Genomic DNA, 25,997 nt, shown 5'->3' on the forward strand with positions numbered 1-25,997 from the left:
TGTATTTTTTATTTGTTTAACACTTTTTTGGTTACTACATGATTCCATATGTGTTATTTAATAGTTGTGATGTCTTCACTATTATTCTACAATGTAGAAAATAGTAAAAAACTAAAAACAAATCATGAATGATTAGGTGTATCCAAACTTTTGACTGGTACTGTGTGTGTGTGTATATATATATATATATCTTCTTTCTATTATTTGCATTTGCTATCTGCCCTGTTATTTGTATTATGTATTGTTAAAGTCTTATGTATTGTTGAAGACTATAGAAAGTCGCATAAATGTTTATATAATAAGGGTTGTGTCTTTGGCATCCACAGACCACTTTTCTACATTTCATTTGGAAAATATACTCTATCTCACTTCCTGCAAGTGCCATTATTTTTTAATGCCAACTGATTATTTATAGGTGCTTTAAGTCTAACCCAGTCTGTATTGAGCTAGAACATTTGAAACTGTGGCTTATTAGTCAAAATAAACCTCTTGGTTCGAGCTAGACAATACTTGATTTTGGTAATTTTATTTATTCATTACACAATGATGTCACAACTGTTAAGCCTCATCACATTGTCCTACATCAGATTTGACTCTGGCCAAGACAATGGCTGAAACAGAACTAGGCAGCAACAGGCACTTTATTCCATTTTAAACTGAAAAGAGAAGTATCAGACCCATGGGACAGGCTGATCTAGTCAGTACGGTTCACTTATTAATGAATCAGTGGGTTTATTTCTTGGTTCTCATCATTGCAATTATTCTTCCAGGTTCATGTTGTCCTAGCCAGGCGATGGATAAAAAATGTCCCATCGTTTTTCTCTCTTTTCGTTTAGGGGCCATGATGGATTTTGAGGTTGATGAACTGTGAACTGTAATATTGGTTATGTTATATAATCGGCACATTGGAAACAACATTCATTATTCATTCTGGCCATGTCTGCAGCTGCAGGGAGATTGTAATGGATAGTCCACAGAAGACAACTGCCTGGAAATGCTGGATGATTTATTGTTGCTTTTTATCCAACCACTGCATCTGCACCAGTTATTTTACATAACAATGTAGCTACATCATTAGTTGGAAGTGCTGTTCTTTAGGGCTAGTAAGTATGCGCTTTGCACACCATCGCATGCATAATGGTTGCACTACTTACTTACTTACTTATGGTTGCATTACTTACACAGTAGATTGCTCATATCTTAACAAATAGGCAGGAATATAATGGCCATGGCATCCTAAAACAATCTGGCAAATGATCAATCAGAGTCTCATGAAGATAGGTCTTTAAAAAAGGACTAACTTTCAATATCTACAAATGATGACCTAAGGCCTAAGTACAATAAGCACTCAAAATAAGACATATGTTGAAATAATTTCATCGAAAAAAATATACATTTGTTTTAAAATGGAAACGGCAACACTTTTTTTTTCAGCAGAAAATATAAGCCTGTGATTGTGAGTCAAGGAGTAGGCTACGCACATTGAGTAGGATTTACGTAGGTGTATTGACAGAGATTAATCCCTTGTTGCACTTTTAAGAGTGACATGATTTACAACAACAACAAAAAAACTCAGCATACAGTATTACCAGTGTTCTTGTAAATACAACACGTGCATGTGAACTAGCCATAGTTATCATTTAATAGGTTGATTATATTCCGGTCTGTTACAGTAAATCTTGTTTTTTTGTGAAATGGCTTGGATGGGTGATATGAATGTGTAACTTCATCTCAACATGATAATGGCAGTGCTCATTCAGCTAGCTATGAAAAGCTAGCTACTGTATAGCAGGCCAGGTCCAAGGTTATATCAGTTACGCATAAGGAGCTCTGAGTATAGGAAGTATCAATAAATAGATATATTACATCAATGTCTGCCCGGATGTGGTGTTATGGGCTGATACTGTACATAGTGCTCTCTGGATGCCTGGGTATTTGCACATCCTCAGTTTAATTCGACTAGAAACAGATTTTGGCATTACAGATTTTAAAGATCATGCAGGTAGGTTTTTATTTTCACACATTTTGTGTGTCTGTATGTAAAGTTTAAAATTACACAGTATGTTTCTCACTGGCGCAGTCTATAGCAGTTCACTTGACAAAAGCTATGTAAAAGTAAAACTACATTGGAGAAAAATACCTTTTTGTACATAATAACTGAAGCAAAGCAGGTTGAATGGAACCAGGTGTGAAATGTGATAAGTTGATAGTTGTATTGAACTACTTTAAATAGAACATGTGTAACAACTCTCGTATTCTCCAAAGATAAAATACAGCTGCACATATTCATAAATATGACAAATACCGTATATTACCTGATTAAACACTGCATGATTTTTTTTTGTTCATACATCATTTGTATAACTTTAGCTGCCGTTTTTAGACCCTGGGTAATGAGATCAACTTTAAACATTTAGTCCACTGTAATTCCATCACAGGGCTTTTGAATCTCCTATCCATTCAATATTGGCAGGCCTTTTACTTTCCGCTAGGTGCATTTTCTCGATTGCTTTCCAAGTGTGTGAATACATCACTTTACAAATAAAATGACAGCTCTACTGTAGAATAATTCTATTATATTTATCATACCATTACATACCATATACATAATCCCGTATACCACAGAAACACAGACATTACTTATCATATTCATTCTGTTCAGCTATAAAAAACAGATCAAAGAGGTGGTTAAATATAGGTACTACAAGTATTACATTGCATTGATGAGTTTCATTGAATATATAAAATGTGTTCATAGTTGGAAATCTTGGGTAATTCTGTGATATCCAGTGTTATGTCAGTTCGGTGTATGCTATTGTTGATATGTTATAGGATGCTGTGGGATAAATAATTGCAGGCAATGGGATAATTTCCATATAAGTGGATACATAGATTTAGGCTCTTAAATCCTGATCCAGGAAGGCAGTTGACCCCCCCCAGATCAGGAATTACTCAGTCCAGCCTTGTACGGTTACATTTGTATGTGTGGTATACTATTTGGGTATTTGGAATGGCAAAGCGGACAGGTGGTTATCTTAGTCATACAGTGGGTGCCACATGGCGATCTGCTTACGGGGGTTGTCTAGCATCTGCTGCCAGTGTTGGAGGCCAGTATTAGAGGCCTGTAAACCCAACTGACAGCGGCCCAGGGACTCCTGCTCACCAGGACTTGCCTGGTTCAACACTTCCAAGTCCAGACTGGATTTAGACAGCAGCTCGCGGGGAACCTCCAGCATCATCATCTCATTCCACACTGGGTTCATCTTGTGCTTGACCCGTCGCGTCTGCTTCTTCTTCAGCTTGGTAGTCTGGTGCTTCAGGGCCAGTTTCACAGACAGGTCTAGGAACAAGGAACAAGGCTTTTGCTACAGTGAAATCCACCAACAAATATTTTTTCTATCTTAGTATACTCTGTTGTCAACCTGTGGATGAATTATCCGTTCATAGTTGTATAATTTGATGAGCAGTTGTAGGCATCATACAATATGAGCTGCAATGGGTTATATTAATAAACAGGGTGTACCTATGGAGTCCTTCAGCTTGTCCGACTGTAGTCCTCTAGCCTTCATCACCACTACTCCCAGCCGGTTGGCTGCAGGTAGATAACTTATGGACAGCAGGAGCTCTCCAGCTGACTGGACATCCTGCTGATTATAGTCAATCACACCAATTCACTGTGATTAGAACAGGTCACACGAAAACCTTTACTCTGCAAATAATGACAAAAAACACCGCGCAGAAAACTTCAACACACAAACAGATTTTGGTATACATAGGTTAGAACAAATATCAAAACAAGCAATGTCCATTTATGAATGACAATAAGGTGTGTACACGTGCCTGTTACCTTGACGCCATCATTAACGGACACAAAGGTCCGATTCACTAGTAATCAAATGGACTGGATGAATGGCTGTGTGAGTCACCTCTGTGCCTCAGAAAGATTAGGATTCATTAGGCACAAAATCATTATAATCACTGCTATTATGCTTCTGATGCTACTGGTCAATCTCATATTGATCTGAAATCGTGCCACTTTCGTAAATGGTCTTCGTGCCCACGCCCATACTGCAAAATGCACCAATATGTCACTTTACTAAGTGGAATATCAGAGACTCTTACAACCAGGAAAGAGTCTGTTGTAAAAGTAATATCATTTGAACGTAACGTGTGTGACGGAGAGGCTTTACAGTCAACACTCCACCTTTTGTCAAACTGTTAGCCAACTTTGCGGAGGGTTGATTAGTGAAAGTGATTGATATCTAGGATCTTTGGTCTTCCAGTAGTGCACATAAGAGGAAGTGGTTCGTATTATGTCCAAACAGGCCACACAAAAAATAGGGAGCCCACTAATGGACAAAAAGTCAAGGATTATGCATTAGTCAATATGCAGCATAGACAAGGCATAATTTGCTTTTTTAGGGGGTGCTTGAAAATGACATCTTAACTACATCATTTTAACAGCACCAAAGAGCTCAGTACAATTTTACAGCTTGAGCGTCCCTTTATAATCTGCGATCCATGGAAAGTAAACACTTTAAAGTAGCAGCCTGACTTCACTCTTGGATTTCCTGTGAGCAATATATCAAAGAAGTGTTAAGTAATCGATGCAAAGGGAATGGGGTAGTCTTGTTCTTTGAATAGTGTTCTTCTCTGAGTCATAACCCTATACAACTAAACTCAGCAAAAAAATAAACGTTCCTTTTTCAGGACCCTGTCTTTCAAAGATAATTTGTGAAAATCCAAATAACTTCACAGATCTTCATTGTGAAGGGTTTAAACACTGTTTCTCATGCTTGTTCAATGAACCATAAACAATTAATGAACATGCACTTGTGGAACGGTCGTTAAGACACTAACAGCTTACAGATGGTAGGCAATTAAGGTCACAGTTGTGAAAACTTAGGACACTAAAGAGGCACTTCTACTGACTCTGAAAAACACAAAAAGAAAGATGCCCAGGGTGCCTGCTCATCTGCGTGAATGTGCCTTAGGCATGCTGCAAGGAGGCATGAGGACTGCAGATGTGGCCAGGGCAATAAATTGCAATGTCCGTACTGAGATGCCTAAGACAGCGCAACAGGGAGCCAGGACGGACAGCTGATTGTCCTCGCAGTGGCAGACCACGTATAACAACACCTGCACAGGATCGGTACATCCGAACATCACACCTGCGGGACAGGTACAGAATGGCAACAACAACTGCCCGAGTTACACCAGGAACGCACAATCTCTCCATCAGTGCTCAGACTGTCCACAATAGGCTGAGAGAGGCTGTACTGAGGGCTTGTAGGCCTGTTGTTAAGGCAGGTCCTCACCAGACATCACTGACAACAACATCGTCTATGGGCACAAACCCACCGTCACTGGACCAGACAGGACTGGCAAAAAGTGCTCTTCACTGATGAGTCGCGGTTTTGTCTCAGCAGGGGTGATGGTCGGATTTGCGTTTATTGTCGATGGAATGAGCGTTACACATAGGCCTGGACTCTGAAGCGGGATTGATTTGGAGGTGGATGGTCTGTCATGGTCTGGGGCGGTGTGTCACAGCATCATCGGACTGAGCTTGTTGTCATTGCAGGAAATCTCAACGCTGTGCGTTACAGGGAAGACATCCTCCTCCCTCATGTGGTACCCTTCCTGCAGGCTCATCCTGACATGACCCTCCAGCATGACAATGCCACCAGCCATACTGCTCGTCTGTGCGTGATTTCCTGCAAGACAGGAATGTCAGTGTTCTGCCATGGCCAGTGAAGAGCCCGGATCTCAATCCTATTGAGCACGTCTGGGATGTTGGATCGGAGGGTGAGGTCTAGGGCCATTCTCCACAGAAATGTCTGGGAACTTGCAGGTGCCTTGGTGGAAGAGTGGGGTAACATCTCACAGCAAGACCTGGCAAAAATCTGGTGCAGTCCATGAGGAGGAGATGCACTGCAGTACTTAATGCAGCTGGTGGCCACACCAGATACTGACTGTTACTTTTGATTTTGACCCCCCTTTGTTCAGGGACACATTTTTCCATTTCTGTGAGTCACATGTCTGTGGAACTTGTTCAGTTTATGTCTCAGTTGTTGAATCTTGTTATGTTTATACAAATATTTACACGTGAATTTTGCAGAAAATAAACGCAGTTGACAGTCAGAGGACGTTTCTTTTTTTGCTGAGTTTACAACCAAATCAACGGTTTCATGAAAATGTTTTTCTCTCTTTCAGTGGACATCTAATAAATAAAATATCTCCTATCTTTCTTCAGTGTAGTATCATAGTGTGTGATTTCCTGAGGAGCTATAGCGCAGTCTACTGCTGTGTGTGTCATCCCTGGCTTCTGTCAGCCCCATCTGCTCCTGTGTTCTCTCTATGCAGCTATGACCATTAAATAAAGAGCTGAGAAACTTCTCACTGTGTTCAATTAGGAAATAATTCATCGTTTTTTTTCCGCAGGGGTGTATCACTTGCGTCACAACCTACATCATACAAACTCCCGCCTTCCCCTCCCTACATCTCTCAGCCTCCTCCTGTCCTCTGTCTCCTCTATCTGCTCTTCCTTTTTATCTTTGGCATGACTTATTTATCTCATGTCATCCTCGTATCTCTCTCCGTCATCTCCCACTCCCTCTCCAGCCCTCCATCATCCCTATTTGTGATTCCTGGCAGGACTTCATGCTCTCTTGCGCATCCCTGAAAGAAAAAAAATCCCCAGGGTTTGTGATGACGTAGATTCTGATCTGCTGCCTAGCTTGGAGGCTCACGATGCAGCAGCCATGAAAGACTGGAGAGCTGGCTGTTTTTTATTAAATGTTTATTTTCACACAGGTGTCCCTGTAGCTGAAGTTTTAATTGAAGAACAGCTTGTGGGTAGACAGAATGAGCTGTTCTGACAGAAAAGAGAAACAAGATCAAATTGGGTTTCTTATAAACCCCTTTTTTTTAAGGCTTCCCAGCCTTGCAAATGGATCAGAAGCTGAATAAACTCAAAAGGACTTGCAGTATACATTTTTTCTCTCTGTATGTACTCAATCCTTTCAGAGATTTCAATCAAAACGACCAACAACAATCTCCCTTTCAACTCTATATACAAATCCTCCCTGTGTCACTGAGACTGAGGCGTGAAATGGATTGCATTTTTCTATAGCAGCTTGAGTTGCTGTCCTTTTTACTAAATCATCTTTAGGTTAACATAAAGGCGGATGGTTATAACTGTATCTTGAGCAGGCTTAACAGTGCTTGTTACAGGGTAGCCATACAGACAGGCAGACCAAACCTAGCCATTGAGCTAAATTAGTTTGGCCTTGAATAAAACAATATTTTGATCACAGTGCCTAGTATTCAGTTTCACCAGATCTACAGAACAGTTGTCTTGTTTGAGAGCTGGGATGGCTCAAGTCACTATCAGATCACAGAGGGGTAGGGTCTCTCGAAGGATGCCATGGCAACGCCTACTTTTTATAATGAACACCTTCTGACAGCTCAGAGAAGCAGAGGAGACACAATTAGCACAGGTTCGAGATAGTTAGTGGAAACACACTAAACACATAGTGACGCATCTCACCCCAATTCAGAATCACTCATGATTCCACCCAGTCTTCTAAAGAAAATAAAGTTATAGTACTCCTCATTACAAAAAATTATATATATGATGGTCTTGAAGAGGAACACAGTCCTACACAATTCAATTGACAAAAAATATAATAATATTAAAGGGGAACTGCACCCGGTGATTTGGCCTCGTTTTTTGTCTTGCCACGTCCGTCTGGGAGAGAGGAGAGGAAGAGCTGGGATCCTATGAGAGGTTCATGGGTCTGTTCAAGGCGGTCTTCGACCATCCTTCAGAGGGCAGAAGGGAGGGGAGCGACTTCTCCAACTCCAATAGGGTGCCCAGACCGCTGCGAAGTACGCCCTCAGATTTCAGACTGTGGCAGCCTCCAGCAGATGGAATGAGCCGGTGAGGACTGCGCGGAGAGGTCCAAACGGAGTTGGTGTGTCGGGATGACAACTTATCCTTGGACGCACTCATCGCGATGGCCTCCGTCTGGATAACCTTGTTTGGGAGCGCCGGCACCTACCTCTTTCCTCGCCCTCCTCCTTTGGCTGTTGTGAGGCAGAGCCTGAACCCATGGAGGTAGGGGCCACACACTTCTCCACGGCAGAGCGGCGTCGCCGGAGAAAGCTGGGGCTCTGTCCCTATTGCGGCCAGGAGGGGCACCAGCTTCAGTGGTGTCCGGTGTGTCCTAACCCGGGGTCCACTATGGCAGAAGGGCAACCCTATGATCTTCCGTCTCCCAAGGTAGGCTTTGAGTATCCAATCATCACCGTTTCCCACCAAACCCTTTCTGGTTTCCATTTCACTGGCTGGCTGTCCCTCAGGGGTTGTCTCTACAGCAATAGTGGACTCCGGTGCTGCAGGGAATTTAATCGACCAAGCCCTCGCCTCCTCCCTGAACCTAACCTTGTACCTGCTCTCCTCTCCTTTTCCGGTCCAAGCCCTGGATAATCGACCATTGGGATCTGGCACTATCACGCACATCACAGCACCACTCACCCTCACCATGGGACCCATGCACCAGGAAAGCCTTCCCTTCCTCATCATCACCGCTCCTGTACACAAAGTCATCCTCGGCCTCCCGTGGCTCCAACGACATAACCCCACCATCTCCTGGTTGAGGATGAATATCACCGCCTGGGGAACAGGATGCAGGAGGACCTGCTATCCCATACCCTGTGGTTCCACGTTGGTTGAGAGTTCTGTGAGTGATCTTCAGCCCATCAATCTGTCCTCCTGTATTGTTGGCCCCTTGTTTTGGGATGTAGATATGGACATCCGCCAGGCTCTGTAAAGGGAATCCACTCCGGCTACCTGTCCTTCTGTCACGACTTCCTCCGAAGTCGGTTCCTCTCCTTGTTCGGGCAGCGTTCGGCGGTCGACGTCACCGGTTTTCTAGCCATCACCAATCCACCTTTCATTTTTCCATTTGTCTTGTCTTGTTTTCTGACACACCTGGTTTCAATTCCCTCAGTATTAGACGTGTATATAACCCTCTGTTCCCCCCCATGTCTGTGTGTGGAATTGTTTGTTGATTTGTGTATGTACACGCTAGACTGGTTTGCGCTGGGTTATGTCAACCCATATTGTGTTTAGTGTTCTTAGTGCCGTGTGTTTTGTTCGCCGAAATAAAAGGCTCCTTTGGCTACCCAACTTCTGCTCTCTTGTGCCTGACTCCCTTACAGCCAGTTACGCATACCAAACACCTCCAGAGCGCATCTCCATCCCCACGGGGTAAGAGATCGGCTGTTGACCTGGGCACACACATCCCTTGCCGCTGGACACCCAGGTATCACCTGCACCATCCAATCCCTCTCCGATAAATACTGGTGGCCCACCTTGGCACAGGACGTCGCACGCTATGTCAACTCCTGCTCTGTATGTGCACAAACCAAATCTCCCCGGCACGCTCCAGCAGGGAAATTACTTCCCCTTCCCGTGCCTCAGCGGCCTTGGTCCCATCTGTCCATAGACTTTGTTACTGATCTCCCCCCTTTCTGATGGTTTCACCACTGTTATGGTTGTTGCTGCCCCTCTTCAGTGCTCGACGTCGCTGGTCTACTAACCACCGGCCCTACACCCATCATTAAGTACACCTGCTCCCCATCATTACGCACACTTGCTTCCCATCATTACGCACACCTGGACTTCATCATCACCTTGATTACCTTCCCTTTATTTAGTCCTCAGTAGCCTCAGTCATCAGGCAGTATTGGTTTGTTTTGATTCATGTTCTGTACGCTTCTCGTGTTTTACTTATCTGCATTCATCATTATTAAACTCACCTTCTGCACCTGCATCCTGACTCCCGGCGTATATGTGACACTCCTCAAGAAATGTCGGCGGCTATGACAGAAAACAAATTCAAGTTGGCTTGGGGGTGTGGTTTGACGTGGGTGTATCTTAGGTGTGTCCTTGCCACCACCAAGACACACCCATCTGTCAGAACCTTGCCAGCAGCTGTGTCTCCCCAATTGCTATTGCATTCTTGTAGACATTTTAAACTAAGTGGTTTTTTTGATAACCTTTAAATGTAGTAGCAGGTCCATGTAGAATAAACAACCCTTTACATAATACCATAGAAGCAGTGTTCTGCTAACATAACAATGAACACCTTTCATTGTCATTCCCAGCTGATACAGACACTGTGACTATGAACATTTTTGTCTGGTGGTAAAGGGGCTACCTTGGCAAACATGTCAGAGTGGTCATACAGTACCTTCCTGTGTGGTATCCAGTATACAAAAGGAGTTCCCTGATCAGATGTAGAATACACATGGTTTCTCCCTCCCCATGTTGACTGATACCATTCAATTCACAAATGTATTTATTTTTTAAATAAATAAATGCATAAAAAAAGACAATACAAGTAAAAGTTGTTTCTAGTAAAATGTTTATGCAGAGTGCAAGATCTCTCTCCATTCAGATACATTAGTATCAAGCCCATCTGTTAGTCTGGACTTCATCACATCATCTTGCAAGTCTCCATGTACTGGCTCCATACATGTTTCTGTGAACACATATGCACATAGTCACTGTTCTATTACCAATGGCAGTTAGGATAGGTAATATCTGATGCACAAACAGGTACTATGTTGACGTTTTAACAAGTCAGACTAAACCTATCTAATGCTGTTCTCCCCATCAATGACCGTTGGTGAGCAGGTAAGAGGTGAGGCTGGAAGTGAGGTATTTGCCAGAGCCCCTTTGATGGGCATAGCAGCGTAGATCAGCTACTGGCCCCTCATCAAAGACACTGGTCGTCGGTCGGTCGGTCGGTCGCACGCACGCACGCACACACACACACACACACACACACACACACAGAGCACTGATTATGATTAGCCTAGTGAAACCAACCTGATCGCTGCATTCATCTTTCTATTATCACTTCAGATCAAGCTTGTTCCACCAAGTTAGGTTATGCCCCGGACATTATATGCATCTAAAAAGTAGAAAATAAGCAACAAGTAATGTCAGTTTACATCAATTATGTTTCACAATTGGGTTATCAAATGTATCAAAGTAATGAAGTGGGTTACCTTCTGTATTTTTACAAATGATGAGCCTGTGAAAGCTGTTGCCGCAGACAAGTGAAGATTGCTGGCCGGATACTTGCAATTGGAATGTTCACAGCGAGGGCCCCCTTGCTGGTCTCTATACTGCATGTTTGGTTGCAAATAGGACATCTCTCGAATAACAATATTTATATTGTGCCCTAGACATAATTTAGGCATGGAAATAAGATTACATCGCTAGCCAAATCATTTGTAGGAAACAACTTTGCCATAGTATGATGTCGTCAAATAACATCAGCTATGCTAGCGATTATCGTGATATTGAATATCAATATACATAACCAGATACATAACCAGCAGTCTATGGTCTAGCTATCAGTATTCTCACCACTACTGGGGACCAACAAACTCCAACCACCTATTCTGCAAGATAGAGTCCTTCGGCAGGGCATGCAAACCATAGTTGCTGGCTGTGCATCTTGCTGGAAGCATGCATTGCATGGTCAATCCGTATAAGTCTTTTCAGTCTCAAACGGCCGTGATCCTTTGAACATGTTGGTTGGGGGCGATGAAACAACGGAGCCCCATTCAATGAAGGTAAGTGAAGTGGGCAGAGTGGCGATTTGCGCGTGGAGCTTGGCAAAAGGGGGCATGATTTGTTGACATATTTGTAATCCAAACCCGACCTTCATTTACTCGTTGTGATGCACCGAGGTTCCAAACTCTATTTTAGACGAGACTGACTTCATGACCAAAATGACCTACTAGAATAAATGTTTCTGACTCATAGTCCTGAGGACCATGCCTCAGGACTACCTGGCCTGATGACTCCTTGCTGTCCCCAGTCCACCTGGCCGTGCTGCTGCTCCAGTTTCAACAGTTGTGCCTGCGGCTATGGAACCCTGACCTGTTCACCGGACGTGCTACCTGTCCCAGACCTGCTGTTTTCAACTCTCTAGAGACAGCAGGAGCGGTAGAGATACTCTGAATGATCGGCTATGAAAAGCCAACTGACATTTACTCCTGAGGTGCTGACCTGTTGCACCCTCGACAACCACTGTGATTATTATTATTTGACCCTGCTGGTCATCTATGAACATTTGAACATCTTGGCCATGTTCTGTTATAATCTCCATCTGGCACAGCCAGAAGAGGACTGGCCACCCCTCATAGCCTGGTTCCTCTCTGGGTTTCTTCCTAAGTTCTGGCCAATCTAGGGAGTTTTTCCTAGCCACCGTGCTTCTACACCTGCATTGCTTGCTGTTTGGGGTTTTAGGCTGGGTTTCTGTACAGCACTTTGAGATATCAGCTGATGTAGGAAGGGCTTTATAAATACATTTGATTTGATTTGATATCGATGCCACATAGGCCATTTTCAGAAGGATTCGTTGTTTTTTAGGGGCAGTCACTCTTTAACTTTGCAGCCAATGCCATCTACTATATATCAACGGTAAGAACAGGGTAGCCTACCTGTTTTGGTGGTTGAAGGTCGACCCAGCAGTCTGCGTTGGACATCATGCCCACATCAACCAGCTTGAACCTCATAACGCCGAGGTTGGTGTTCTGGGAGAAGCGGTCACAACTGTGCAGGGAGAGAGCCACTTCGCCCTCCACCTCATACCCTCCTGGCAGGGAGAACACCAATCCTTCCTCCCAGCGGGTATGGCTGGTCAGGCGTCGCGACGAGGTCTGGGCCTCCCTCTGTCCTGCTGCAAAGGTCAGGACTCCGGCCACATAGCCCTCACAGCCCGACCCCACACACAAATGCTCCGCTACAGAGAAAGACAGAGAGGGGAGGCAACAGAGAGAGGGGAGCAAACCATGAGAATAGCAGTCTATTGATGTAGTTTTAATTACATTTTTTACATTTTAGTAATTTAGCAGATGATCTTATCCAGAGAGACTTACAGTTAGTGCATTCATCTTAAGATACAGTAGCTAGGTAGGACAACCACATATCACAGTCATAGTAAGTACATTTTTCCTCAGTAAAGTAGCTATTAGCAAAGTCAGAGCTAGTAAGGGGAGGAGTAAAGTGTGAGTGTTTTTTTCACAAAAGGCATTCTTTAAGGGGGGGGGGATTATTTAAGATACTCTTTGAAGAGGTAGGGTTTCAAATGTTTTCGGAAGATGGGCAGGGACTCCACTGTCCTAGCTTCTTTCACCATTGGGGTGCCAGGACAGAGAAGAGCTTTAGGGGTGGGAGGGCTAAGAGACCAGAGGTGGCACAACGAAGTATTCGGGTTGGGGTGTAGGGTTTGAGCATAGCTTGAAGGTAGATAGGGGCAGTTCGTCTTGCTGCTCTGTAGGCAAGTACCATGGTCTTGTAGTGGATGCGAGCTTCGACTCGAAGCTAGTGGAAGAGAGAATCTCATTAGCTGTTCCCAATTCCCTATTTCTGAAATAAGCATATATGACAAGGTCTGCCAAATACCTTATTATGTAGAATACTCTGATGCTAGAACTGTATAGGCTATGTATTAATAAGGAGAGTATGCGTATGCCTAGTAGATGTGTTTATGACAAACAATGCAGAAGCACTATGCAGACCCGGCATAGGTCTCTCCAACAGTTTCTCTAACAGCAAATAAAAATAGTAATTAGTGAAGCTAAGGGCTTTGTTATAATGAGATATAACTGAGCACACGGCAGGTGATAAACAAACCAAAGAGGCAGGACTCACAGACAGCTGGCCTGCAGAGAAGAGGGCACGACAAAACCTATTCCCCCCTCAGGAGACTGAAAAGATTTGGCATGGGTCCTCAGATCCTCAAAAGGTTATACAGCTGCACCATCGAGAGCATCCTGACTGGTTGCATCACTGCCTGGTATGGCAACTGCTCGGCCTCCGACCACAAGGCACTACAGAGGGTAGTGTGAACGGCTCAGTACATTTACTGGGCCAAGCTTCCTGCCACCCAGGACCTCTATACCAGGCGGTGTCAGAGGAAGGCCCTAAAATTGTCATACTCCTGCCACCCTAGTCAGAGACTGTTCCCTCTGCTACCACACGGTACCGGAGCGCCAAGTCTAGGTCCAAGAGGCTTTTAAACAGCTTCTACCCCCAAGCCATAAAACTCCTGAACATCTAATCAAATGGCTACCCAGACTATTTGCATTGCTCCCCCCCCCCTTTTTTACACCGCTGCTACTCTCTGTTGTTATCATCTATGCATAGTCACTTTATTAACTCTACCTACATGTACATATTACCTCAACTAACCGGTGCCCCCCACATTGACTCTGTACCGTTACCCCCCCTGTATATAGTCTCGCTATTATTATTTTACTGCTGCTCTTTAATTATTTGTTACTTTTATTTCAAATTCTTATCCGTATTTTTTTAAACTGCATTGTTAATTAGGGGCTCATAAGTAAACATTTCACTGTAAGGTCTACAGTCGTGGCCAAAAGTTTTGAGAATGACACAAATATACATATTTACAAAGTCTGCTGCCTCAGTTTGTATGATGGCAATTTGCATATACTCCAGAATGTTATGAAGAGTGATCAGATGAATTGCAATTAATTGCAAAGTCCCTCTTTGTCATGCAAATGAACTGAATCCCCCAAAAACATTTCCACTGCATCTCAGCCCTGCCACAAAAGGACCAGCTGCCATCATGTCAGTGATTCTCTCGTTAACACAGGTGTGAGTGTTGACGAGGACAAGGCTGGAGATCACTCTGTCATGTTAATTGAGTTCGAATAACAGACTGGAAGCTTCAAAAGGAGGGTGGTGCTTGGAATCATTGTTCTTCCTCTGTCCTCCATGGTTACCTGCAAGGAAACACGTGTCGTCATCTTTGCTTTGCACAAAAAGGGCTTCACAGGCAAGGATATTGCTGCCAGTAAGATTGCACCTAAATCAACCATTTATCGGATCATCAAGAACTTCAAGGAGAACGGTTCAATTGTTGTGAAGAAGGCTTCAGGGCGCCCAAGAAAGTCCAGCAAGCACCAGGACCATCTCCTAAAGTTGATTCAGCTGCGGGATCGTGGCACCACCAGTACAGAGCTTGTTCAGGAATGGCAGCAGGCAGGTGTGAGTGTATCTGCACGCACAGTGAGGCGAAGACTTTTGGAGGATGGCCTGGTGTCAAGAAGGGCAGCAAAGAAGCCACTTATCTCCAGGAAAAACATCAGGGACAGACTGATATTCTGCAAAAGGTACAGGGATTGGACTGCTGAGGACTGGGGTAAAGTCATTTTCTCTGATGAATCCCCTTTCAGATTGTTTGGGGCATCCGGAAAAAAGCTTGTCCGGAGAAGACATGGTGAGCACTACCATTAGTCCTGTGTCATACCAACAGTAAAGCATCCTGAGACCATTCATGTGTGGGGTTGCTTCTCAGCCAAGGGAGTGGGCTCACTCACAATTTTGCCTAAGAACACAGCCATGAATAAAGAATGGTACCAACACATCCTCCGAGAGCAACTTCTCCCAACCATCCAGGAACAGTTTGGTGACGAACAATGCCTTTTACAGCATGATGGAGCACCTTGCCATAAGGCAAAAGTGGTAACTAAGTGGCTCGGGGAACAAAACATCGATATTTTGGGTCCATGGCCAGGAAACTCCCCAGACCTTAATCCCATTGAGAACTTGTGGTCAATCCTCAAGAGGCTGGTGGACAAACAATAATATCTAAAGACACTGAGGCAGCAGACTTTGTGAAAATGTATATTTGTGTCATTCTCAAAACTTTTGGCCACGACTGTACACCTGTTGTATTCGGCGCATATGACTTATAACATTTTATTTGATTTGAACCTATGCCCTCCGTTAGCATATGTCAACAAGCGTATGATGCTGGTGTGAACAGAGTGACAGCTTGCAAGCCTACCCCCAACACCAACTAACACCCACCCACCCGCAAGGCAAAGTAGATGCATTGCTGACCTTTTCATTGGGCGACGCATCAGCATCTACAGTCGATAAGCATCCACATACGGGGACCAGCCAACAGAGTGCCAACGCAAAGGCGTCCGAGTTACTCAACCCCTTATCAAATTACCCACAGTCTTATGAAGAGGGGAGACCGGAGGATTGCTTTGTCTCACCACAAATTAAATAAATTATTTTGTAGATGGAGGATATAAAAGAAGCAAGGCAGAATATTGAAATCGATGAAGCCAGTATGGCAGTGTTTGTGCGTCATCACTTTGCCACTTTATTGGCTTCGGAATATTGCTCCACAAGACACGATGCACTGATGGGATTGGGTTGTGAGGTCTCCATTTACAATTTCCTGTCACACCTTGATCTGTTTCATATGTCTTTGTGCTTGTCTCCACCCCCCTCCAGGTGTCGCCCATCTTCCCCATTATCCCCAGGGTATTTATACCGGTGTACTCTGTCTGTTGCCAGCTCATTTTGTTTCGTCAAGCCTACCAGCGGTTTTCCCGTGCGCCTAGCTTGCTCTAGTTCCCGTTTCCGACCATTCTGCCTGCCCTGACCCTGCCTGCCGTTCTGTACCTTTTGGACTCTGCTCTGGATTACTGACCTCTGCCTGCTCTTGACCTATCGTTTGCCTGCCCCTGTTTCTGTAATAAACCTTTGTTACTTCGAAACTGTCTGCATCTGGGTCTTCTCCTGAGCCTTGACAATTTCCATCTATTTGTTACTCTTGATTGACTGTTGCCTCACATTGATTTATTACATTTGCAGACAACTGCCAATTAGTTTTTTCCTCTAACTTTGTTTTTATTTGCAGAAGACATCTGTTTGTTTACCTCTTTAGATAATGTTAATAAATTAGGTTTGACAAAGAAATGCACTGTCATGGAAGTACTTAAATAAACTCAGCAAAAAAATAAATGTCCCTCTTTCTGGACCCTGTCTTTCAAAGATAATTAGTAAATATCCAAATAACTTCACAGATCTTCCTTGTGAAGGGTTTAAACACTGTTTCCCATGCTTGTTCAATGAACCATAAACAATGAATGAACATGCACCTGTGGAACGGTCGTTAAGACACTAACAGCTTACAGACGGTAGGCAATTAAGGTCACAGTTATGAAAACTTAGTAGACTAAAGAGGCATTTCTACTGACTCTGAAAAACACCAAACGAAAGATGCCCATGGTCCCTGCTCATCTGTGTGAATGTGCCTTAGGCATGCTGCAAGGAGGCATGAGGACTGCACATGTGGCGAGGGCAATAAATTGCAATGTCCGTACTGTGAGATGCCTAAGACAGCGCTACAGGACGGACAGCTGATCATCCTTGCAGTGGCAGTTCACGTGCAACAACACCTGCACAGGATCGGTACATCCGAACATCACACCTGCGGGACAGGTACAGGATGGTAACAACAACTGCCAGAGTTACACCAGGAACGCGCAATCCCTCCATCAGTGCTCAGACTGTCCACAATAGGCTGAGAGAGGCTGGACTGAGGGCTTGTAAGCTTGTTGCAAGGCAAGTCCTCACCAGACATCACTGACAACAATGTCACCTATGGGCACAAACCCACCGTCGCTGGACCAAACAGGACTGGTAAAAGGTGCTCTTCACTGATGAGTCGCGGTTTTGTCTCACCAGGGGTGATGGTCGGATTCGCGTTTATCGTTGAAGGAATGAGCGTTACACCGAGGCCTGTACTCTGAAGCAAGATCGATTTGGAGGTGGAAGGTCTGTCATGGTCTGGGGCGCTGTGTCACAGCATCATCAGACTGAGCTTGTTGTCATTGCAGGAAATCTCAATGCTGTGCGTTACAGGGAAGACATCCTCCTCCCTCATGTGGTACCCTTCCTGCAGGCTCATCCTGACATGACCCTCCAGCATGACAATGCCACCAGCCATACTGCTCGTTCTGTGTGTGATTTCCTGCAAGACAGGAATGTCAGTGTTCTGCCATGGCCAGCGAAGAGCCCGGATCTCAATCCCATTGAGCACGTCTGGGACATGTTGGATCGGAGGGTGAGGGCTAGGGTGAGGGCTAGGGCCATTCTCCACAGAAATATCTGAGAACTTGCAGGTGCCTTGGTGAAAGAGTGGGGTAACATCTCACAGCAAGAACTGGCAAATCTGGTGCAGTCCAAGAGGAGGAGATGCACTGCAGTACTTAATGCAGCTGGTAGCCACACCAGATACTGACTGTTACTTTGGATTTTGACCCCTCCTTTGTTCAGGGACACATTATTCCATTTCTGTTAGTTACATGTCTGTGGAACTTGTTCAGTTTATGTCTCAGTTGTTGAATCTTGTTATGTTCATACAAATATTTACACATGTTAAGTTTGATGAAAATAAATGCAGTTAACAGTGAGAGGACATTTCTTTTTTGCTGAGTTTATGTTTAATAGGTGAACTAGGGTCAACGTCATGTTTTGTGATACCTCACCCTTCATAATTTACATGAAGTGGAGATACTGGCAGATGATACTGTTGAGATCGTTGCCTTACCTTCTATCACGGTGATGTGTAGCTCGTTCTGGTCGGTATAATAGGTGAGAGAGAAATGCAGCTTAGGGTGGAGGATGGAGCTGCTTGTTGTCATCCCATTGGTAAGATCCCTGGCACAGGGGGTTTCGTCCTTTGAGTCTGGGAAAAGAGGCGGCGTTAGGGCTGGGAAATTCTACCGTTACAGATTTGCGTTGAGACTCAGATTTTTTATTTAAAATGTATGCCAAATAAAAACCATTGATTTCAAAGTTTTACAAACCATACAACTCCATCCACGAGGACTACTTTTAACAATTAACACTGAACATTTTACAAAAACACATTCACTGGAAGAAATATGCAGATGCAAAGTTTGGAAACAGAATTTCGGGAAAATATCCAGTTTTTTTATGTGTCCACGTTAAAAACTCTTAAATATGTGCTCTGAATTAAGATTTAACGGTGTCTGCAGATATAATGAAAGCTATGACATGACACATTGACTTTGAAAAAATATATTTTGGTTATTGAACTACAGTAAGTGAAGTGGATTTACACCCGGTAACGGAATTTATTCATGGGTCCGTGATCTGTACTACACAGGAATGCATAATTATGGATATGAATGTCATTCTCTTCATGGTGACGTATCCTAAATAGGTATACAAAGGTAGAAATACACAATATACTCCTTTGCATATTTGGGTATTATTCTATACACTGGCTATTATTTTAATGAGCTCTGCCCCCAAACAAGACCAAATTTGGTTGGTCCAGACCATATCAAATCTGAACCAATCATAGACGACTATGTTTCACAAGTTTTGACATCGAAGTACAGCACAGTAGAGTGCAGTAGAGTTCAGTACAGCACAGCACAACACAGTAGAGTAGAGTTCAGTACAGTAGAGTTCAGTACAGTACAGTACAGTACAGTAGAGTTCAGTACAGTACATTAGTGTACTCAACTCTAGTGTGCTCTACTGTGTACTGTACTGAACTCTACCCCAGTACTGTACTGAACTATACTCTACTTTTCCTTGCTGTACTGTACTCTACTGTAATGTACTGTGCGGTCCAAACTTGTGAACCCAACTGTGGTTTGTGACTACTATGATTTCCCATTGTAGCCAATTCAATTGCAGAAATTCCGTTACCAATGTTTCGGAAATTCCATTACTGATTTGGTCATGGAATTTCGAGTTTTAATCACTTAATAATTCATAAACAAAATTGGTATCAGTAAAAATACTATAACTAATTGATAGGTCTACTTTTACTTGTTACTTCTGTGAACTTTCATTATCCTCCCTCATGAGGGAGAGAAATGAGAAAATATCTTAAAGATATGTGGGTTTTTGGAAACGTAATTTCAAGGCATAAGGCAATTTTTCTTAAACTTACAGAAGGAAGAAAGATTTCTCCAAAACGAAATATAACTGTTAGTATTAGTTGGTAGGGGTCTATACTTCAACATTATTGTGTTTTGATGTATTTCTGATACATTTTAGACTTTTTCTGTTAGATGTTTTCTAAGACCTCTTTTCCATCTGTTTGACCAGAAATCAAAGCCTTTGCTTATTCCAAATTGTTAGGAAGGAAAATGTTAGAAAAATGTATATATGCCTTACTTTCTCAAAAATATAGACTCTTAGCTTTCATTTGACACCCAATGTGATATGCTCATATGAACCTAATATGTTGGTGCCCATGGGTCCTTTTATGTGGAAATGTCCGGCTGTTTTTCTTCCTAGGGACATTGAATGGTAAATGTGTGCATCAACTAAACCATGAAAATCAGTGTATCTTACATTTTATTTATATTTTTTAGAAACAATTATTTGATAAATAATTAACACACAATAGTCAAGGGTGTGTGCTAATAGTTTTTTTTTTTTTCAAATAATAAATCCAAGTATCCATGTATAGCCAAGTATAGCCAAACTGTCCGTTACTGTAAGGCAACTGCATTCAGGTGTAAGAAAGCACCAAGAATAGCAGTATGAAGCTCTTACCCCTCTGGGACCAGTCCTATCCATCATGCATTAGGTTCCATTGACTGACCACATCAATAACACTGAGTGGATGAGTGTAGGGACTAGGGAGGGAAGGAGGGAGAGCGGGGCAAAGCCTTTGATCACAATTCTCTGGCAGAAGGAGAAGTGCGTTAAGCAACACATACAATTATCTAGACTGAGTGAGTGGTAACTCTAATACAGTAGTAGGAAGTGATTCATTACAGTAATTACCAACAAAATGTGTTTCTGCCAAGAATTGTTTTTCCGATTTACAGAGAAAAAGTGGATGCAATCCAAAAATCCATTTAAATGTAAAATTTCACCTGAAAAATGTTGACTCTAAATAACTGAAGAGTATTACACATTGTATAACATGATGAAGGCATAGTAGCTATGAAAAGAACAGGAAATTATAAAGGGATTTATTTTGTTTAATTCAGGGTGTTTGTTATTGGTTGGGGTTTACCTTGTCTGAGGATCGTGAACGTGTCAGAGCTGTCCGTTGCTTGGTTACCAGCATCAGGCTCAGTCGAGGGTCCCTCGGGAGAGGGTTCGCCCCCCTTCTCTGAAGCATGATCAGGGTAGCTGATGACCTCAGATGAGGTCACAGATGGTTTGGGCTTGTATATTTTGGGAAATTTCAACAATGTCCTTGGTTGGATGGGCTCTGTGGATTTTTCCACACTGAACTAGAGGAGGAGGAAGAGTTGGTTAAAGACAGGCTCATAAAACTGTACTATGAAACAATGTGTGGTGAGAAATCACAGCTAGTTTGTAGACTGCTTTCATGAAGATTTAGTGTTGGTCGTGCAGTTCAAAGACAGCAAGCCTGCTGTATGCAACCAATCCCAGAGGGGTTCATTACGGCCATAACAGTCCATTATCACTGCAGTCTGGCAATTCACAGGAAAACATGGAACATCAATTTACAGTGAATGCACCTCTCTGACAGTCAGCTAAGTGTGGTCCATTCATATGAGTGAGTTATGGTTATACTGATAAGAATTTCCATCCATTCTCCTGGGCTTGCATCATTACTCTCCCAAATCAAACTCTAAAACTGGTAACTGGTAGCCATTATGTTAAAGTATAGAACTTTATTCATGCTTGTGGAATAAATTGCACATTGTTATGTTACATTCCATAATGGGATATAAACATTTCAGAGGAGGACTAAAGGGTAAGGTTGTTATCTCTCCAACCAGCAAGTGTTCTTTCACCTCCTTAGCAGCACATTTAAAGTACTGCAAAAAGCAAGCTGACTGGAACATGGTGTCTCCCTGGAGCATGCATCATGTGTGAGGGCTTGTGTAAGCTGAGGAAAGGAAGACTGTGTGCAGCCTGGTCTCATAGACTAGACTTAACATAGTAAATGTAAATCTGGTATGATATATTACATTTGGTATGGTTACATAAGACAGAAGGTTAGGAGTTATGTTAAAGGATTAACGCAAACTGCACAGACAACTTTAACATTTTAGCTAATTAGCAACTACTTAGCATGTTAGCTTAACCTTAAGCCTTTAACCTAACTCCTAACCCTAACCTTAACGCTAACAATCCTTTAACTTAACTCCTAACCCTAACCCTAACCCCTAGCCTAGCTATTGTTAGTCGCCTAGCTAACATTAGCATTAGCCACCTCGCTAACGTTAGCCACAACAAATTAGAATTCATAACATAGCATTACAAATTGGTCAAATATTGTACAAATTGCAAATCATAACATTTCATAAGAATTGTAATTCATAACATGTCATACAAAATGGATGATGGACATCCACAAATGAATAAATACCAAACAAAACTTAACATATCATACTAATTGGAGTGTCCCGGATTTACATTTACTATATAAGGTCTACCCCTGAGTCCAGGTTGTAGCGTGAGCTGCACGGGTACCCTGCTCCTCCCTCCTCCCCAAATTACACTGACACAGATGTGCAGGGAACCTATGCATTCATTATTAGGCTAGTTCTAGCAGTTTTTTTCCGCTCTGAAAGATTCTGAATCACTCATCATCTCGTCACAAACTCATCGGATGGGTATCTGCATCTAACACCATTATTTAGCCATCTTCAAATGAGACCCATATGCAGGAACACTACACAGCCCATAAGGAAATAGGAATTTCAATTAAACACACTGTAGTTCTTCAAAGTGGTTGCTGAGGTGTTAAGTCTGCTTCAAAGCTGTGGAATCTCACTCCATGACTAATCAGTCAAGGTCAAATGTGGACATACGTGCGACACCTTCTGCTTGGCTCAGAGAGAGGATGGGTGGGTTCACTCTAAAGTGGACTGCAACAGACAGTCAACCTTTCCCACAGAAAGGACACGGTTGGTGAGCAGAACTTTGATACAATGCCACAAGTCGAGTCACAGGTTAAGACTCCTGCAGCCCATTGGAACATGAATACAGTGCTCTACTAACTGTACTCCAGTGCCCATAACAGTAAAAAAGACTACAACAAATTATCATCAGAGGAGGCAATTGGAGGGCTCTATCTTACCGCAGTCCATTATTGTAATGTAACCCCTATCTGATGTTTTACTGCTGCATTTCCTGTGTTACAATCTATATATCAGTTAAGGGCAACATCAAAGGTTGTCATAAGCAGATATGGCGAATCGTCTTAGCTCACTAACTTCCCTGTTCAAAAATCTAAAGACTAGTTGTTATGTCAGTGTATTAACCAACTGTAGTTAGCTATGTTATTTACCAGGATGTCATGCCACTCAGAGTAACTGTAGTTACTCAAATCAAACATACAGGACAAAGCTTTCTGCACTACAATTATAGATCACCTATGAGATAGCTCTACACGTGATATGACATTTAGTCAATGTTATCACTCAATAACCATGGCATTCACTCCAGTCCCACGTCACATAAACCTAGTGACACAGATTCACCAAGTCACATGCGGTGCTGGTAATTACCCTCCCAGGAAAGTAAGTTCTCCAATATCTGAGTCCATGTGCAAGTACTGCAGAAGGGCAGCTCACCTGCTCTGAGGAGTGCAGAACACTGGGTTTAGCCTTCTCTGGGTCTGCATCTTCACCACTTTCCAGCTTGCCTTTCTTACAGGACCTGCAGATCAGTGAGAGCCCACAGAGAGTGAGGATGCCTGACGCAGTGCCCAGCGTGGCACCAAGGACAGCAGCTGTGGTGAAAATCATGCTGGTCAACAAGGGCAACACAAGAAAAAATAAAGAGGAAGAAGAAAGGAAGCTAAAAATGTCCAAGTTACTCTTCAGGCAGCATTACAAATAAAGATGTGGAGATGCTGATTGGTTAGTCTGCAGCAAATGTCCCACAAAAATAGGACGATTTTTCAGGAGACAGACTGCACTTCATTCGTGTACCAGCAGTTGGATGCAAGCACTTTCAGTATGCAGTTCCCTCATCCAGAGACAGAGGGATAATGTTCCTGTCTGCAGAAGAGAACAGCGTGAGAGAGAGGAAGCCCGCCTTGTCTACTTGCATATATTCAGTGAGAGGAGGGATGAGAAAAGACAAAGGGAGAGAAAGGAGTGGGAGGGTAGAGACTGGCTGGCTGCTAGCTGGTTAGGACAGAATATGTATGTTTCATTGATTCTTCCCTTCTCTGTCTCTTTTGCTCTTTAGCTCTACGTTTCTTTCTCTTCCTTCCTTCTCTTCCCCACTACCACTTTCCTGTTGCCCTCAGACACATCCATGTCTGGCATCTGAATGACGTCAGAGGTAAAAATCCTACTCCCCAGAATAACCTTTTTTTTTTTTACACACCAACAGAAAGTTAAAAAAAAATAGGCTGATCTCATTCCCCTTCTCTCAACGCACTATCCCCATTATGCTGTTCAGCCAGGAGAATGCGCACCACCACAATATTGCTGTTTATTCCTCATGGCTAAGCAAAGGATACCTCTCTGAATAAAACATCTCTCTGAATCTAAAATTGCTAGAGTAAGAAGACATTTCATTTAGCCACATGAACAGTCAAAAACAAATCTATTCTCGCTGAGGGGGAAAATCTCCCGTCAAATTCTATATTTGGTCCCCCAACTTTTGCATTAATATGCAGTTTCCATGGAAACAACATAACCCACACTACAAACAGACCCTCAAAATCTGTGAACATCTTGGGGCAAAGCACTGTTTTTAGCACTGCCGTAACCAAAAGTATAGTACTTGAACATGACAAATGAAAAGGCTCAAAGGCTCATTCATAACAGCAGTAGCTGACTGCAAGTAGTTTCACTTTGCAAGCTCTTCTGGAAACATGCTGTATAATGAAAGCCATCATCATGGCTGTCTGGATAACTTAATAACACTTCAGTCTTCTTTTACATTCCATCCCCTTGTCTAGATTAATCACATCCTGAAATGTCCCCCAGGGCACTGGCCATCTCTCCAAACTGTGTGATGAGGTATGACGTATGATGCCTCAGTTTGGTTTTCCTGACCGCTTTCATTCAGAAGGCAATACTGGTTCATAACTCTCGTTTTTAACACAGCTTATCTATACATTTTAAACAAAAAGATAGCATTCTATAGGTATACATGTATCCAGCAATCTACGTCCAGTGTTACACTCGCAGGAGGCCTTTTGCCTTTTTGTAGGCCGTCATTGTATATAAGAATTTGTTCTTAACTGACCTAGTTAAATAAAGGTTATATAAATAAAATAAATAAATTCAATATTATCATTTCAGACAGTGAGGGAAGTGCCTTTTAGACAATACTTATTCATGGATTTGAAATGAATATGCAGAGGACAATATGTGAATTGAAGGATTACCCAATGTAGAAAATAGGCCTAATCTTTGATGCCATCTTGAGGATGTAAGAGAAAGTAAAATCTGCAGTTGCTTCATTCATTTTTTAACGTATAACTTAATATGTAGCCATTGATTCTTGAAGAATGCAATTTATTAACGCAGCATGAGCTTAGTTCAACTGTAATACCCCATCAGAACCCAAATTATAAGATTGTTTTACTCCAATGTTCGTAAAGAAAGTAAATGTAAACATCGGAGGCTCCCGAGTGCCGCAGCGGTCTAAGGCTCTGCATCTCAGCGCTAGTGGTGTCATTACAGACCCTGGTTTGATTCCCGGCTGTATTACAACCGGCTGTGATTGGGAGTCCCATAGGGCGGTGCACAATTGGCTCAGCGTCGTCCGGGTTAGGGTTTGGCCGGGGTAGGCCGTCATTGTAAATAAGATTTTGTTCTTAACTGACTTGCCTAGTTAAATACAGGTTAAATAAATACAATATATATATATAAAAAAAACACTATATAGCCTCATGGTAAAAATTATAATTGATATCATGGATTGTCAGTCCTGATTCCTGCTTTAACAGGTGGCTTGAACACGCAATCATACATAGCAGGAACACTGCACTACCAGCTATAATAATCTTTGGTACTATACACAAGGATATAACGTCCCGATCATTATATGTGCCACACAGATCTATCAACCAAGCTTGGCCAGAAGACCGGTCTCAAATACAGGGAAGCTACTACACAGTATGTTACTACAA

The 25,997-nt window shown here is 42.8% G+C and overlaps 1 protein-coding gene across 2 annotated transcripts; it reads right to left on the reverse strand.

Annotated features, from left to right (window-relative positions):
• Window positions 1-985: 985 nt before the first annotated feature.
• Window positions 986-24,165, reverse strand: syt13 (synaptotagmin XIII). Of its 2 annotated transcripts, none has more exons than XM_014175161.2 (6): window positions 23,476-24,165; window positions 20,934-21,156; window positions 18,471-18,608; window positions 12,529-12,830; window positions 3,524-3,644; window positions 986-3,340 (listed from the first exon to the last, which is right to left on the reverse strand). In XM_014175161.2, the coding sequence occupies exons 1-6, from the start codon at window positions 23,647-23,649 to the stop codon at window positions 3,036-3,038; spliced, it is 1,263 nt and encodes a 420-aa protein (XP_014030636.1). In that variant the 5' UTR covers window positions 23,650-24,165; the 3' UTR covers window positions 986-3,035. The 2 variants fall into 2 exon arrangements, with proteins under 2 accessions (XP_014030636.1, XP_014030635.1); XM_014175160.2 differs by having other exon boundaries at window positions 3,524-3,647; window positions 23,476-24,155.
• Between the last annotated feature and the right edge of the window lie 1,832 nt (window positions 24,166-25,997).

Source organism: Salmo salar, chromosome ssa26 (assembly GCF_905237065.1).
Source record: "Salmo salar chromosome ssa26, Ssal_v3.1, whole genome shotgun sequence".
NCBI lineage: Eukaryota > Metazoa > Chordata > Actinopteri > Salmoniformes > Salmonidae > Salmo > Salmo salar.